Genomic DNA, 16,693 nt, shown 5'->3' with positions numbered 1-16,693 from the left:
GACTAAATATCATAAGATTTTAGGCGACTAAATCTACAGTTGATTTAGTCAACTGAAATGTATTTTGGCAGGCCTTGATGGCATCGTAATGACTGATTTTACGCTTGGTTGTGTGCTGAAAATAGCAGATCTACAAGCTCACAACGCTTGAGAGCTTGTAGATCTGCTATTTTCAGCGTGCAACACCTGAGAACAACCAAACATAAAATGACTCTCTTCTCCACTAGTCCCTCCCTAACGTTTTAGTCTAGGTTTTATATTGTTGACGAAATTGTCAATATATTTAGTCTTAGTTTTAGTCCTAACAGCTTAGTTTTTATTTTCGTCATAGATTTAGTCGACGAAATCAACACTGACTCCCAGCACGTGTGCGAGAATTAAATCAAAGCCCGTCATATCAAAACGGAGGGGCGTCGGCCTCTGATGACCTCATACGATGGCATTTCCCAAACCGCCGCCCCCCACTCCCCCCACCCCCACCCCCACCCCACCCCCGCTCTCTAACAGAGAACCAGTAAGACTCCCTAATCGGGAGATAAGCGACCGTAGGTCGCTTATCTCCACAAATAGGGCAAAAATGTGTTTTTCCAAAATCTTCCTGATCCATGTTGATGACATGAGTGTAGACATGCTGTGTAGTGATTTTCGTGATTTTAGGGCAAAATCTGTAGGAGCAGTGTCCAAAAATGTGTTTTTAAAAATCGGCCTGAAGGTGGCGCTATATGGGACAGATTCATGTTGATGGGATGAGTGTAGACATACTGTGTAGCGATTTGCGTGATTTTAGGGCAAAAACTGTAGGAGCAGTGTCCAAAAATGTGTTTTAAAAATCGGCCTGAAGGTGGCGCTAGAAGAGGGCCAAGTGAGAAATGAGGGGTGGGGTCTCCGCGTTGCCTTGGCGGACGAATAGGTACCGGCCCCGGCTCTCCCGGACGCTCCTAGCCCGAGTTACGGCATTTTATGTGAGCTACAGTGGAGGGGGTCCTCCACTGGGGGCGCCACCACTTTTGCATCCGTTCTGGAGCACCAGGAGTGGGTGGTCCCCAGGAATTCCCCGTGAGCAGCCCCGTTGGGGTGGTCATTTGGTCATTTTTGCACATTTGGTAATTTTTTACACCTGGGGGTCCCCCAGGGACCTGGGGGTCCCTGAAGCTCCGGGGGTCCTTGGAGGTTGTAGTTTGGCAGGTAAGGAGTGTGTGTGCAAAATTTGGCATGGATGGGGCAACGGTTGTGGAGATATGAGCAGGGCAAAAGTGTGACGTGTGACGTGTGACGTGTGACGTGTGACGGACGGAGAGACAGACAGACAGCCGGTGGAGGTTTTGGTAGTAAATGCGACCTACGGTCGCAATAATATTCACCGTGAAACTCTTTGATCCCCCGCACCAACGTGTTAAAAAGGTAATCATGTCACGATATAAACGGCTTGGCCTAATCTTCATCAACACGACGCTTTGCCAAAAAATTAATTTCACAGCCCTGTGATGTTGTGTGTGTGTGTGTGTGTGTGGTGGGGGTGAGGGAACCTTTGGAAGGAGGTGGGGAGTGGATTTCTGTCTATCGGGGGTGGGCCGGGGTTTGGGGCAGGGGAGGGGGGCGGGTGGGGTATAGCGATAGCAGAGACTGACAGGGGAAGTAATACATTTTTGTGCCATTTAACCCCCCCTCTCCCCACCCCCCGTTGAGCAGTGGTGTAAAGTAATTAAGTACATTTACTTAAGTACAGTTTTGAGGTAATTGTACTTTACATGAGTATTTCCAGTTTTCTGTACTTTTACTTCTACTCCATCTCGGATCCAAATATTGTACTTTTACTCCACTACATTTATTTGAAAACTTTAGTTACTAGTTACTTTGCAGATATAAATGATTATATTATAAAACATAGACTACATTAATCCACTTTAGCCCTATTCTATACCTTGGCTATTTGAAAATAGCCGATCTACAAGCTCGATGCGACGCGTTGTGAGCTTGTAGATCTGCTATATTTTCATTTCATATTTTCATTTTGTACTTTTAATTTTGGTACTTTAAGTACATTTTGATGCCAATACTTTCGTACTTTTACTCAAGTACATTTTGAATTCCGGACTTTTACTTGTAACGGAGTACTTCTACATTGCAGTATTGATACTTTTACTCAAGTAAAAGATATGAGTACCTTTTCCACCACAGACGTTGAGGCAGGCCTAGCCTCGGAAACCCAGGCTTTTATTTTGGCGATAGGAAGAATAAGGCAGGCTTGACCTTAAAATAAAAAAAATAGCTAGTGTTGTACGCAGTGCCATGACGTGACGCAACAGTCAGGCTCTCTCTTTCCGCCACGTTAACGCATGCTTGTTGATTCGTACCGCCCCTGACAGGAGGAGTTAGCGGTGAGATGCGGTGGGATCAGGCCGGGTGTTGACAGTACACCACTCACCCACACACGCTCTACCTGCTGACTCACTTTCAGGGGTCGCTGGTCGGGGGGGGGGGGGGGGGGGGGGGGGGGGGGGGGTTCACTCTCTGGCACGTGCACACATAGACATCAAAGGGGGCTTGAGCCTCTACCCTTTTATCCGTCTGTAAAAAGTGTCCTCTCCAGACCATGGTTACTATGGTGAAAGAAATGTAAATGCCCTCTTTCCATGCCATACCTGAAGGCAGCATTCAAGAGAATTGCCTTGTCCAAACCCTCCTGAACTTGAATGCAACATCTTATGTTGAAAGAATTATTGTTCTCTCTTTGTAGAAATCAAGCATCGAAAATAGCCAACCTCCAATCTCACAACGTGTCGTGCTGCGATGCGTTGTGAGCTTGGAGGTCCCTCGATTCGATGCACATCACGATACATGGTTGACGATACGATACGATACATGGACAATATTGGTTCATTCATGGCGATACAATACGATTCGATTCAATGATTTAAAATCGATAATTACAATATTAAAATATACAATATTATTGTAACTATTTATCAAAGAAATTTAATCTGTGTGAAACGTGTGAATAGTGCAGGTTTTTAAGGGAAAATCTATTATTATGGATATAAATAAGTAAACACTGTGATTCTCTAGCAAATACATGTACATTATATTTCAACACACATGGACAAACCCGCACCTTGACATGAACATAGACATTACATACATTTAGCAATAGACCAATAGTAGCTATATGGAATGGAAACGTAATTAGACCCCTCTTTTTAATTTTCCCTCTTAAAATTGCTAAATACAAGGTACAAATACTTAGTTTCCATAGAATCGATTGTTGCATTGCAAAACGATTCGATACCGATTATCTGCCTTGAAAAATGTCTATTTAAATGGGAAACAAAGGGGTGTTGTTTCTCTCCCAAACACAGGAACCAGGGATCCATAGGCTACACATTCGTGAAGGAAGAGAAACCATTTGCTTCTTTTCTTTTTTATTATTATGATCTTTTGCAATAAACTGAGATCCCAGCCTGTGAAAGTGTAGTTTCATCAACCGACAATTGTAGTTTATAATTAATGTGGAGAAAGTAATTAATTAATGGTGGCTTTCAAAGGGTGTAATATCTTGACATGATCTCCAATACTCAGTAGTATTTGGCTTTAATGGCCAATTGAATTTAATTATTTTCCATAAAGGAATGTTAGTTCCTATCCATCAAGCAATTTTATGCATGTCACATTCTTTTTCTTTTAGATCACAGACATCTTATTTCAGAACGTATACCCTTTCATCTGAACATGCCTACCCCCCTGTAGTGATGAAAGGTTGGCAAACGCGAGCATGAAAATAGACTATTCCACGTTAACAATGGCTTGAGCTGACAGGCAGGCGTATCAAAAGACCCCAGTGACACAGCACACAGTCGAATCCTCTGTGTCAATATAAATCAAGAGTGTGCAAAATGGAACCAAATGGACCCCCATTTGTGTAACAAGCAGAGCTCAAACTGTCCATCAGAGACATGTGTCCCTGAGATTGTCAGCATAACTCTCTGCCTCAATGCGGGAGGAGAGCCATTCACGACTGAGTTAGACACGCGTGGCCGGGCAGGGAGGTAAGTGAGGAGATCTGTGTGTGTGTGCGCGTGCATGCGTGTGTGTGTGTGCATGCGTGCGTGCGAATAGTGCGCCGCTGACCTTGTTCAGATGCCATTGCTGTCACACATGTGTGCGCTCGCACACACACATACACACACACGCATGCACATAAGACACCCATTTATCCATCTCGGAGGCCAGGCCACAGCTGGCAACAGAGGATCCCTAATGACCCACAATGCAGTTCACTGAACCAGGACGCGCCTATTAAGCAGTGGACCTGTGACACTGTAGCACATGTCACCTATCAACACCTAGCGTCACCTCACACCTAGCATCAACTCACTGTCAGCTTGCTTAACAAGCACGCTGCACTGTAGCAATGACTGCTTTCTATAGGCAAACATATAGAGCTTTAACTTTTTCACCAAAAACCATTGGATTGGTTAAACAAACCATCACTTACAGCACCTTTACGGTATATAGCGATATATACTTTATCTTACGGCGAAAACAGCCAAACAATAAGCTCAGAACATGAGCTTGTCTGACTTTATTCCATCCATCCATCCATCCATCTTTCTCTTTCTTTCTTTCTTTCTTTCTTTCTTTCTTTCTTTCTTTCTTTCTTTCTTTCTTTCTTTCTTTCTTTCCCCTCCTAGATCCTCCCACAGTTTTGGTGGTACGCAGTTGGGCCATATGTCAAATCGACCGGCTTCATTTAGCTGAGAGATGATACATTATATAGTTTTGGTATGGTGTTAGGTATGGGTAAGGTTTTCAAAAACCATTGCAAACAAGTTGGGCTCGCCCCTACTGGTCTGTTTGCAATGAATCAAATATTAGTCAGTATATGGTTGAAACCCAATTTTGGACAAAATAACTACCGGAAAGGCGTCATTTTCAAGATGGCGTCCACGATGGCTGCAGGGAGCTTAAAAATGCCTATAAACTGGGTTTTAATGTGTAAAGAAATCATAAAATAATATAAACTTGTATCTAGTTTTTGAATTTTGGCATGGTGTTAGGTATGGGTATAAGGTTTTCAAAAGGTTGAGTTGAGTTGGGCTCGCACCCTAGCGGTCGGTTTGCAATTAATTCAATAGTAGATAGGTCAGTATACAGTATGGTTGAAACCCCATATAGGCCTAATTGATAAAAGATTATATTGGTTATGCTAAATAGCACACTAAAAATGTAGGTAAAAATAACTACCGGAAAGGCCTCAGATACAGAGTTATTTGCAAGTGTGACTCGCCTCAAGGCAACCACACTTGCAATTTCCAATTGCATCTTTCTAGTTATTTTGTCTATAATCACATGCCCAAAACAGATGACTCCAGGTTGAAAGTGCTTATAGGCTAGCACACATTTACAGTACCCTTTTTGTGTTAACCTGCGTTAACAAAAGTCTGCTTTCCCATACTGTGTTTCATTCCGATGACAGAATGGCCTGGGAGGATAATGAGTCATTACATTATGATTGAAACGGAATGGGGTAATGTTTCACCAAGGCCAAGAGGCCTCGTCAATAAAGCCACTTGGAGAGCTTTGTCATCGGCTGAATTTATGGGGTCAGTATTGATTTCCTTTTCTCCGGGATGTGCCAAACAACAGTAACAGTCCCTTTTCCCCCACGAGAACCCCCCCCCCTCCCCCCCTCCCTCCCCCCCATATTTTTCTAATTGCATCGTGCTGTGTTGTGGTCAACTATGTACAGTAGGTGTTTGTATTGTGGCTAATACTGACTGTGATACAATAACATTTTTGTTTTAAGAGATTGTACAGCGGAGAAAAACAGTTAAGACTAGTTGAGCCACCAGGTTATACACATGAAAGAAAGAAAAAAAGGAAAAGAAAATCGGAATCAAGGATGAATGTTCATCCAATTTCCTCCTATTGCCTTCTGGGAATCAAAGATCACACAAAACCTAATTACACATATAATAATACACAATACACAAAAAAAATGTTAATTTAACTCAGAGGAGTGTACAATTGGAGTCGAATGGACCCTTAGGGATCCATTTCCATCTCTTCGGGGCTAAATTAACAGAGGATTTTTGCATTGTATTTCCTGAATGTTCCCACAAACCGCAGCAGTGTAAACTACAAGGACACCCAGCTGAATATTGAGCATTATGAGAACAGAGGTTGGATGGACTCGATTGCCTCCTGTGTGGAGTTAGTGCAGGGGCGTCACAAGGTGGGACTGAGTTACTAGGGCCCAAGGTGGAGGGGCCTTAATTATTTAGCTATTGAAAAATAGCAGATATACAAGCTCACAGCGCGGCACCGAGTGCCGCGCTGCGAGTTTGTAGATCTGCTATTTTTGAAAAGTCGTGAAAATGTGTACAAATCTTTGTGTTTTTTTAAGCCAACAATTGTAACTCATATTTTGCTTCTGGGGGCCCCCTGGAACTAAATATTTTGGGATGGGGGTCCGTGGCCAAATACATATAATTTTGGGGGTCCTTCACATGAAAAGGTTTGAGCACCACTTATAAAAGTCTGGGTTTCCGAGGCTATAAAGCACCACTGACATAGAAATATAGGTTTTTCAAAATAGCTGATCTACAAGCTCGCAGTGAGCTTGTATATCTGCTATTTTTCAATAGTTAAAGCACAAAATGTGAGTGAATCCTTGTACCCAGGGCCCGGAATTTGGTGTGACACCCGAGTGATCGCGACGCACAGTGATCGAGACGCACGGTGGACGCGACGCACGGTCGCGGAGTGTGTGTGATTGTGTGTGTGTCTGTGCCAGTGACTGCTTCCACACAGAACTGCGACCAGGCAGAAACATGTAATCAACTTTAACAGCTTGGTGAAATCAGCGAGCGTGCATGTGTGTGTGTGTGTGCCTTCCTCAGCCTGCCTGTGTGTGTGAACTTCGTTTGAATCGTTTCAACTGCTGCGCGGATTGGATATTCGTTAGCCGAAAATAAATGCCGATTCATGTACTCAGCTCCAGACCAGAGAAAGAGTCCACTCTGAGAGTGGGCGGGGTCTATGGTCTGGAAGCAGGCTAACGCTGTCCCTGAAGGATTCAACAATCAGCCTCCAGCTCGGTGTTCGAGTATGGCAGCCTCCGCGGAAAGACGGACGTTTATTTCTTGAAGGACGGCGTGGGAGATGTAAAAAGGGAGAGAGACCTTCAGACCCTGAGAGGCTTTTACTTTCATTAATTCATTGTAAAGAAATGACCTCCACCCTGGGGCTGCGAAGGACCTCAGTGTAGTTCAGTAGGTCCCATTTAACATAACAAGTAGACACTCGTCCCTTTTAGCCACGGCTCGTTTTCTACACGTTGCCGTGCGTGGAAATTGATTTGAGGCTATAACCTTGGAGTGTGTGTTCTCTTCGTAAAGGGTGGTAGATGCACATCGCAAAGATCCTGACTGTTAAACTATCTGGATCACATTAGCACTCAGGATAATGTTCTATTATATACCAGTAGATGACCTGAGGCAAATGTAACCTATTATTGTGTTCAACCACTTAAATCATCCGGCATCTGTGTTGTGCGGAAAACCTTCGCAGAACAAAGCCGATCTACAAGCTCATTGTGAGTTTTTTGATCGGCTATAGTATATATAGTTTCCCTTTACCATTCACTACCCGATTGCCAGTTCAAAGCTATTTAGTCTGCTCATCTGGATAGACAGGGCATTGAGCGTAGGAAAAACAGGAAGAGTGAAAAGGCACAACCAGTGTGTTGTAGTGAACTCAGCGTCCACAGCGCCATACCTCATACTCATAGTTGTCCGTCCTCTCCGCCTCCGCCGGCGTGTTGGAGAGATACTCTGGACACTCAAAGAACTCGTGCTCCATGGTGTGAATGGAATGGCAGCTAGAGAGAGACAGAGAGGCAGAGAGAGTAAGTCATGAAGTCAAACTTATTACTTTCTCTACTTTTAGAGTACTTTAACCAATTGAATCCCAGCATCTGTATTCTGGCGGGGAACATTAGCCAAACATAGCCGATCTACAAGCTCACAACTTTGTGAGTTTGTAGATCTGGATAGGTGTGTCGACAGAAAGAGAGAGGGAAAAAAGCAGTCCATTTAACAATGAACAGATTTAAGTGGTTAAGCATTTAGGAGTGTAAAAAGTAAGACTTAAATTAATATCTTGGATTTCACAGAGCATACTGTATTATGATATATATTGTCACTGTCGGCAAAGAAACCTTGTATCTCCATATTACAGCTTTTTACGTGTTTTTTCCCCCATAAATTAATGCCATACATCATCATACTTCAACATCACACAAAAATAGTAAAAAGACATGCTATTGTCTGACATGGCTATTGTCTGACATTGTGAAAGTGATAAAGTGTGTACGGGGGTTTTATAAATATTGAACCAATGAAAAGTTATTTTTTCCATTTCTTGAAAAGTAACCATTTTGGACATACAAGGTTTCCACTAGAGGTGTAACGATAGTAACTGATTCGAAATTTTAATTGCAATGATCTACTATATCGTTTGCAAAAGCAAAATATCGTACCATTTTGGCTTTGTATCGTATCGTATCATTTTAAAATGCGGTAATCGGTATCAAAGTATTTGTGCCTTGCATTTGGCAATTTTAAGAGGGAAAATGAAAAAGAGGCGTCTAATTATCTTTCCATTCTATATAGCTACTCTTGGTCTATTGATAAATGTGTGTTCATCTCAGGGCCGGATCTCCCCATAGGCAAGGGGGGGCATTGCCCCCCTAAATGCCCTGTCTGCCCCACCAAACAAGATGGCATGAAAAAATAAAAATATATATATTTCGTTTTTTTTTTTTTATATTATGCTACAGCTGTCGCACCACCAAAACCAACACCATTTCATTATATATACATTTTAAAAACTCCGATCGCCAATGCCATCTCTCTCCCTCTCTGCACCTCAAAAGAAGTAAAACAAATAATAATGTTCCAGCCAGGCCAGCAGCTCCGCCCCCGATATGCGTTGAATGCGTAGGAGGGAACAGCAGTCAGTCTCGTCTCGACAGACAAGTACACGCACCACTTCTGGTTGCCAACTAACTTCAGTTTTGTCCAGCGCATTAAGGAACTAATCGAGAGAAGGAACAGTTTGTTTTTTAGTTGTGCTTGCAGCTTGTTTCACTTTAACTTCTGTTCTCTTTCTCTGGCTCTTTCGGTCAATATGCGTCGATTTCTGGTTTCTAAACCTCGCGACGCGAGTAGCACTGCTGCTACGGCTCCAGTCAGTCCAGAGGCAGGCTCCGAGCCGTCGTCGACTCGGGGTACAGCTGCTCCTCGACCCGACCCAAACCCTAACCCCCAATTGAGTTCCACAAGCACGGCAACAAGCTGAAAGCGTCGCCGTTCGCAACGCAGCAGCGGCCGCCGACAACAGCACACAGGGAGCAGGACTGGAGGTAGAGCTGCTGCTCCTCGACCCGACCCAAACCCTAACCCCCAATTGAGTTCCACAAGCACGGCAACACAAGCTGAAAGCTTCGCCGTACACGATGCAGCAGTGGCCGCTGCTAACAGCACTGGCTTAAGCACAACAGCACCATCACAGCCCGCTAATCTTGTTTTTCCAAAACGTCATTTTGGCAAGACAGCACGCGCATTCAGCCCGGGCTGGTACCGTGGAGGAAGACCATGGCTGGAATATTCAGTGAAGCTAGATGCGTGCTTTTGTTTTCCTTGTCGCAAATTTGGAGGAAATATAATGTCATTGTCTGTCTAGTGTCATGTCTGTCTGTCTGTCTGTCTGTCTGTCTGTCTGTCTGTCTGTCTGTCTGTCTATCTATCTAGTGTCATATCAGTGTATCAATCTATCCATCCAGTATCATATCTATCATCCATCTAGTGTCATCTCAGTGTCTCAATCTATCCAGTATCATATCTATCATCCATCTAGTCTCATAGTGTATCAATCTATATCTATCAGTTATAGTATCATTTGCATTCATCTTTGTCAATCACATCAGTTTATATAGCTATCACACCAGTAACATGTCTGTCTTTTGTCATCACATTATTTATCATTTCTTTAACCTTTTGTTGTTTTTTTTGTGTTTTTTTTGAGCGGTGGTCACAACGCTCCTATACGTGGCTGTGTGTGTGGGTCTGTCTGTCTCCGTCCGTGTCTGTATGTAGCCTAAACTTCGGCGCGTAACTAGTGCCGCACCATTTACGCCACTCGCGCAATATATACATCAAAATGTGCGGCTCGGCCGGGAATGGTGTGCTATTACCTTTCGTTCCGATCCGCCTTACCATGCCGACGTAATCGGCAAAAACGACGCTTAATTGTCCCCATTGACTTATAATGGGACAATGCAAGAAATCACTTTCAAGTATTTTTCTCTCGTAAACCATTGGAGCTACAGTTTCAAACCTCGGAGAGGAGATTCATAATGATTTTAAGAATTAATCGAAAAATAATTACATCACTCGGCCTCATGGTGGCGCTATAACGGCCCACTTTACGTTTTGCCCCGTAACTCTTGAACCGTAGATCGGAAAATTAAAATTTTTTCCCTGGATTCCTTGGGTCAAGACGCATCTCCCCATATAGGCCACGCCCATTTGCGCCAGGATAGATTTTCCGCCATCTTGAATTTTCTCCAAAACACACTTTTTGCTCCTTTTCCTACATATTTTCTTCAAATGTCACAAAAATCGGTACACATGATCTATGAGGTGGGTAAACCACCGCTCAGTTCACACAGGTGTGATTGTTTTCTTTTTTTTTTTTACTTTTTTGTGTATTTTATTTCTTAAGTTCTGTGACTTGTACTGTACACAGCATGGTGTGGTGTGTCATTGGTATAAGTGTGCCAAAATGCATAGGTTTTTATGCATTTCTGGCGTTATGACCCCCTAAAAAGGTTGCCCCCCTGGCATTTCCTCTCGCCCCACCTACTACTAGAGCTTACATCCGGCCCTGGTTCATCTCAAGGTGGGTTTGTCCAAATGTGTTGAAATATAGCGTCCATGTATTTGCTAGATAATCACAGCGTGTACTTCCATAATAATCAATCTTTTACACGTTTTACACAGATTTCATTTCTTTGCTAAATAGTTACTATATCGATTTTGAATCGCATCGTATCGTATCGCCATGAATGAACCAATATCGTCCATGTATCATATCGTTAACCATGGATCGTCATGCGTATCGTATCGCTGTTAAAATGTATCGTTACACCCTTAGTTTCCACCCAACAGCAACGATACCCCCCCCCCAGTATAAGAATGACAACCCCACACCAATAAAGCTTGCGTTAAGTGGGAGAGGGCCAGTGACAACAAGACATAAACAGAAGATATACAGACACGGAAGGCATGACAACACAGCAATATTATTTGAATAAAATATGAATAAATTAATATCCAATGAAGGGAAAAAAAGGTCTCAAGGACAGCATTACCGCACAAGCCGCGCTGCATGACAATACAGACATTAACCATTCTGCCATCTGACAGCCAATCCATGTGAGTACTAACCTATCACCAGGCTTGCTGCTACGCTATTACCACTGACCGTCTGAATTTCTAGTTTTATAGGGCAAAATAAAATAAAAAGATTTAATTTGCAGACCCAGACCTATAAATAGGTCGCTATCAGCCCATTGGCTTTTAATCGCCCAGAAAAGGTCCCCCCATTAAAGAAAATGAATGTAGCACACAGAAACAATTATTGCGTGTAGCTCAGGCTCTGCATGATATAACATTAAGGGGACATAGTAGTTAGCCCACTTCAGGGCCGTGCGGGGGCCTATATAGGGGCATTATGTGACGGCTCGCTCATCTCACTGCCGTCACATTATGCAGAACAATGGTGGGGGCCACAGGACAGCCGGGGTCTGTTTTCTGAGGGAAACTACAGCATTTCCAGGCTCAAAATATTGAAATTAACCTCGGCACAACTATTTTATTCATATTTCTAATTCCAATTGATTGACCATTTTCTTGCACAGAAATTGTCATTGCCCTTTTTGCTCCAGTGTACGTAGTCTAAAGCAAAGTCACAAACCCAGTAAACAGCTCAGGGACATTTGAATCAAATAAAAACCTGCAAACCGTCTGCTCAATAGAGAAAACTTTTATTAAAGGAGTGGTTCCCCCCTTCAAAAATTGCATATTTTTCTATCAATTATTTAGTTTTTGTTGCATTCCCGAGCCATAGGTGGTATCTCCATTGAGTCTCCTTTGAGTCTCTATACTGGAGGTCATGGACCTTCCTCAGGCATCCTGAGGGACCACCTACGATCTGGTACCCCCCACATTTTACACAAAATGGGTAATATTCTTTCTACTACATCATCCATTAAAACAGTGGTTCCCAAACCTTTCAGCTCATGACCGAAAAGAGACATTTGTGGACCCAAAAGAGTGAAAACAGCAGATCTACAAGCTCACAACGCGCTGCGTTGTTCTGCTATTTATAAGAATAATAGGTGGTCAAACTGTTAAAGGTCAAGGTTTGGATGATATTATGTAAATGTATTCTGTGAAAGTCTCAGAAATGACAATCGGTTGTCACCGGCCATTCTACTTGACAACAAGACGTGACAGCTCAGACAGGTCGTCAGCGAGAGCTAAAGTGCCACCGCCTGCTCAACTGTCACTGTGAGTGACCTCCTGCCTAAGTAATGCCAATGAATGTCACACATGGATGATGGTCAAATTCACAGCTGAGGCGACCGCGGAGATCGTGACACAGGAACCAAACACAGTGCGCAAAATATAGGGGTGGGACTAACTATTTCATTGTTATCAATTAATTACAGAAAAACAAAGTCGTTAAAATAATTCACACATTTTAACCGGAGCTGAGTCTTTGCACCACAGACGAGTTTCAGGCGTAGGCCTACCGACATACCGGTGCACCGACCAATAGACAACGAACCCCAGTGCGCACAATGGGAAAAGAAGCCGATCAGACCGCTTCGCTTGGCCCAGTGGATGGGAAATTTAGATTTTAAAAACTTACACATTGATTCACTCGTATACCAAAATGTGTTTTCATTGAGAAATAATTGCTTCTCAGGTCAAATATATACAATATATGCGGGTACGCATATCTGTGTCAGCATTTTAACCAATAGTTTATGCTTTAACTATTAAAAAATAGCAGATCTACAAGCTCACAGTGCGGCACTGAGTGCCGCGCTGTGAGCTTGTAGATCTCCTATTTTTGAAAAATCATGTTTTTATTGCAGACGTTTAAAACGCAAATCCTTCTTTCTTTTGGTCCCTGGAACAAAATATCTTCAGATGGGTGTCATGAACAAGTATATAATTCTAGGGGGTCCTTGACATGAAAAATCTTGAGAACCACCACGGGTTTAGAGGACATTTTTAGGTATTTGTCAGTCCTAAATGGGTTAAACATGCGATTAATTTGGAAGAATTAATTACAAGCCTCTAATTAACACTTATGTTGCAATGATTTTTTCTCTTCAATGTCTCGCGTTGCCATGGTTACCATAGACTTCCATGTAATTGTGCAATTGTGTAAAAAGTGCACGCCCATGCCTAGATGATGCACCACGTGTGTAGATGCTGTTCACAGCTTTCAAACAAAAAAATCCGCTTGGAAATCCGTTCAGGCATTCATGATTTATCAGCCATTATGTTTTCTTCAAACATGGCTGCCATGTTTGAAAGAATGAGTTGGTATGGGGGTTAAACATGCAATTTCGCAATCGCGATCATGCCTAATACATTTCTGGAGGTCCAAAAAAAAATTGAAAAAAAAACAACCCTTTTTTTTTTTTCAAAAACGGCCCAAACTCGGGAAACTCGGGGTTGGCACCATATGTGTTAAAACAGGAAATGTGTGGCTCTCACCTGTCGGACAGGAGGAAGGGACAGATGTCGGGGACGGGCGGAGTGGCAGGGCGAAGCTTGGCCAGCGCCATGATGTGCTCGAAGGTGATGTCCGTCTGCGTGCACATGTCCGACACGCACACTTCCTGCGGTGCGATGCCACCATGGCCGTGAGCGCCGGCCGCCGCAGCGCCGGCGGGAGTCCGTCGGAGAACCTGGTGGAAAAAGTACTCAATGTTTTTACTTAAGTAAAGTGCAGTGTAGAAATACTCTGCTGCAAGTAAAAGTCTGAAAAAAAAGTACCAAAAGTAGAAAGTATTCGTTATGCAGAATGTCCCACAATGTGCGGCATCGCACAAGCTCACAATGCGTCGCATCGGGATGCATTGTGGGCTATTTTCAAATAATTGTAGTGGAGTAAAAGTACAATATTTGCCTCTGAGATGTATTGGAGTAGATCAGTAAAAGTAGCCCTACTGAAAACTGGAAATACTCCAGTAAAGTAAAAGTACCTACTGGAAAGGTTACCTGTAAGTACAGTACTTGAGTAAATGTACTTGGTTACTTTACATCACTTACCTGGACCACGATTGGATCTCGTCTGATGGCGTCCACCACGGAGTCTTCGGCGCCGGCCTTGGAGAAGTCCCGTCCGTTCACCTGGCGAGAAGGGGAAGAGGAAGACAATTAATGTTGTGATCTGACGCTGCGCTTGCGATTTGTGGCATTTCGTTCAAAGCAGGCCACTCCTGCACACTCTGGAAGCCAATTGTAGCTAATCGGAATTGATTGTGAAAAATCAGACGGATACGACTTTGATCAGTCTTGACTACAGAGACAATGTGTACCGATCGATCTGCAGGAGCGTGGGACAACGTTGTTTTGAGTAATATTAAAAAAAACTATCTATAACAGGCATAATGTAAAATAATTCAAACACGGGGGTGGGGGGCTACACAGGGTTTGGCAGGAGGAGAGCTTTGTTATCTCAGACATCAAACTGACCCCTGTCAGCTCACCGCCTCGTCAGTGAGAACACATGGCACCTGACACACGCACGCACACATACACATGGACACACGCACACGCACGCACACACTTTTGCTTCTGCACATGTGCCCCAAACACCCAATTTAACCAATTAAAAGGAACGGTCATGTCAAGGGTTGTCAAGTTCATTTTCAATCTATCAAATCCAGAGATTGACTGCAGTCCACATTGATTTCACGTGTCAGAGAACATCTGTCTGTCTCCTGGGGGGTTCTACCTAAATGTTACACCAGGGTTCTTCAACAGGGGGTCCGGGACCCCTAGGGGGTCCCCGGAGTTACTACAGGTGGTCCTCTAAATCTTTGTGTGATAGAAACTTTTTTCTCCTTTTTTATATTAACCACTTGAACCCTAGTGTCCATATTCTGAGAACTTTAGACAAAAATAGCAGATCTACAAGCTCACAACGCCTTGCACTGCAAGGCGTTGTGAGCTTGTACTGTAGATCGGCTATTTTCGGCAAAGAGGTTTGGTGTAGAGGGGAGAAAGAGCAGACTAAGCACAGAGTGAAAGGTCAAGTTTACTGTCCTCCTGCCAGATGTTATTATTTATTTATTGGGGCTGGTGGCAGCAAAAAGCAGCTTACCTTTGCGATGTTATAGAAAACTATCTATTGATTCTTTCACAAACATGGACGCTCATATGTGTACTTTAGCCCAACTGGCGGCAGAGGGCAGCCTTATGCAAGAATTAATGTGAATTGGGCCGCTCCGCTTGCCATACATTCAGAGCATAGAAATGCATTTTCTAGATCAGATCCACAGAAAACAGCCAGGAAGTGATTTGGGACTCCATTATTGCTAACGTGCGGTGGATTTTTGAGAGCAGCGTTACGGGAGATGTTTTTACTGTACACGGCGGCACGACCCCTCATCAGCTTACAGTCCTCAGACAAGGTAAAAAGAATGAGCCGTATTGGCAGCGCGATTGGTTCAAAATTGGGGCGAACGGGAACGTCCGAAGCAGTAAAAGAGTTAAGTATTCACGGTTCAAGTGGTTAAATATCTGAAAACACAAATTGACATGAATCCAAAATCCACTGATGATTGTGCTGTCAAACGATTAAACGATATGGAAACTATGAACAGGTTGTGGGGGGTCCCTGCTTCATCTCTCTCTCAACTAAGGGGTCTTGGCCTGAAAACGTTGAAGACCCCTGTGTTACACACAGAATCACTTACTGACAACAAGAACCACAGCGTCCTTATCTAAAGTAGTAGTAAAGTAGTAAGTAAAAGTACTGAAATTGTGAAATACTCCAGTAAAGTAAAACATAAGAATACCTATGTGCACTTAAGTACAATATTTCCTAAACCAAGTTGTCATACATGATTATAAACATTTATGGAGCATTATGTGCATTGTAAGTCATTATTAATGTCATTATGGTGCATTATAGACCCGACCTTTATGTAAGTGCTAAACATTCCTTTGTTAATTTATTCAGTTATAGTTATCATTCGCATTAAGTGTTGTTAACATACTTGGCTCCCATTACACAAAGTAATTGTTAACACGCACGCACACATGCACGCACAAGCTGTTGAGCTGACGCCTATAGTTTTCACAAGCTTGAAGCTGGCACCCAGTATGCGGATACCTTCTGAATTAATTCCAATTCAATGTCAGAACGGAGCCGGCGAGTGGTAAACACATACGTGGTTGTAAAACAATGGAGGCATAATAACGAGCTCCAGATGGGACACATTAATCTCCAATCAGAGGGGTTGTGAGCACCCACCTGGCAGCCTTCCTTACCTTCTGTTGGTACACACGCAAAACAGAGCGCAACAGTGGAAGTGGGA

At 43.2% G+C, this 16,693-nt stretch overlaps 1 protein-coding gene across 1 annotated transcript in view; it reads right to left on the bottom strand.

Annotated features, from left to right (window-relative positions):
* The window catches only part of LOC308308710 (PDZ domain-containing RING finger protein 4-like), a gene marked incomplete at both ends in the record, with an annotated part of 68,230 nt that overhangs the window by 14,978 nt on the left and 36,559 nt on the right, over window positions 1-16,693 (bottom strand). The window contains 3 exons of the mRNA XM_080754160.1: window positions 7,777-7,879; window positions 13,860-14,053; window positions 14,418-14,498. Of these exons, the coding sequence (XP_080610286.1) occupies window positions 7,777-7,879; window positions 13,860-14,053; window positions 14,418-14,498 (378 nt within the window). The remainder of the gene's footprint in view (window positions 1-7,776; window positions 7,880-13,859; window positions 14,054-14,417; window positions 14,499-16,693) is intronic.

Source organism: Nannobrachium achirus (assembly GCF_963921795.1).
Source record: "Nannobrachium achirus genome assembly, chromosome: 23".
Taxonomy (NCBI): Eukaryota; Metazoa; Chordata; class Actinopteri; order Myctophiformes; family Myctophidae; genus Nannobrachium; species Nannobrachium achirus.
The sequence above is the reverse complement of the archived record's forward strand: the minus strand, read 5'-3'. Positions and strand labels throughout refer to the sequence as shown.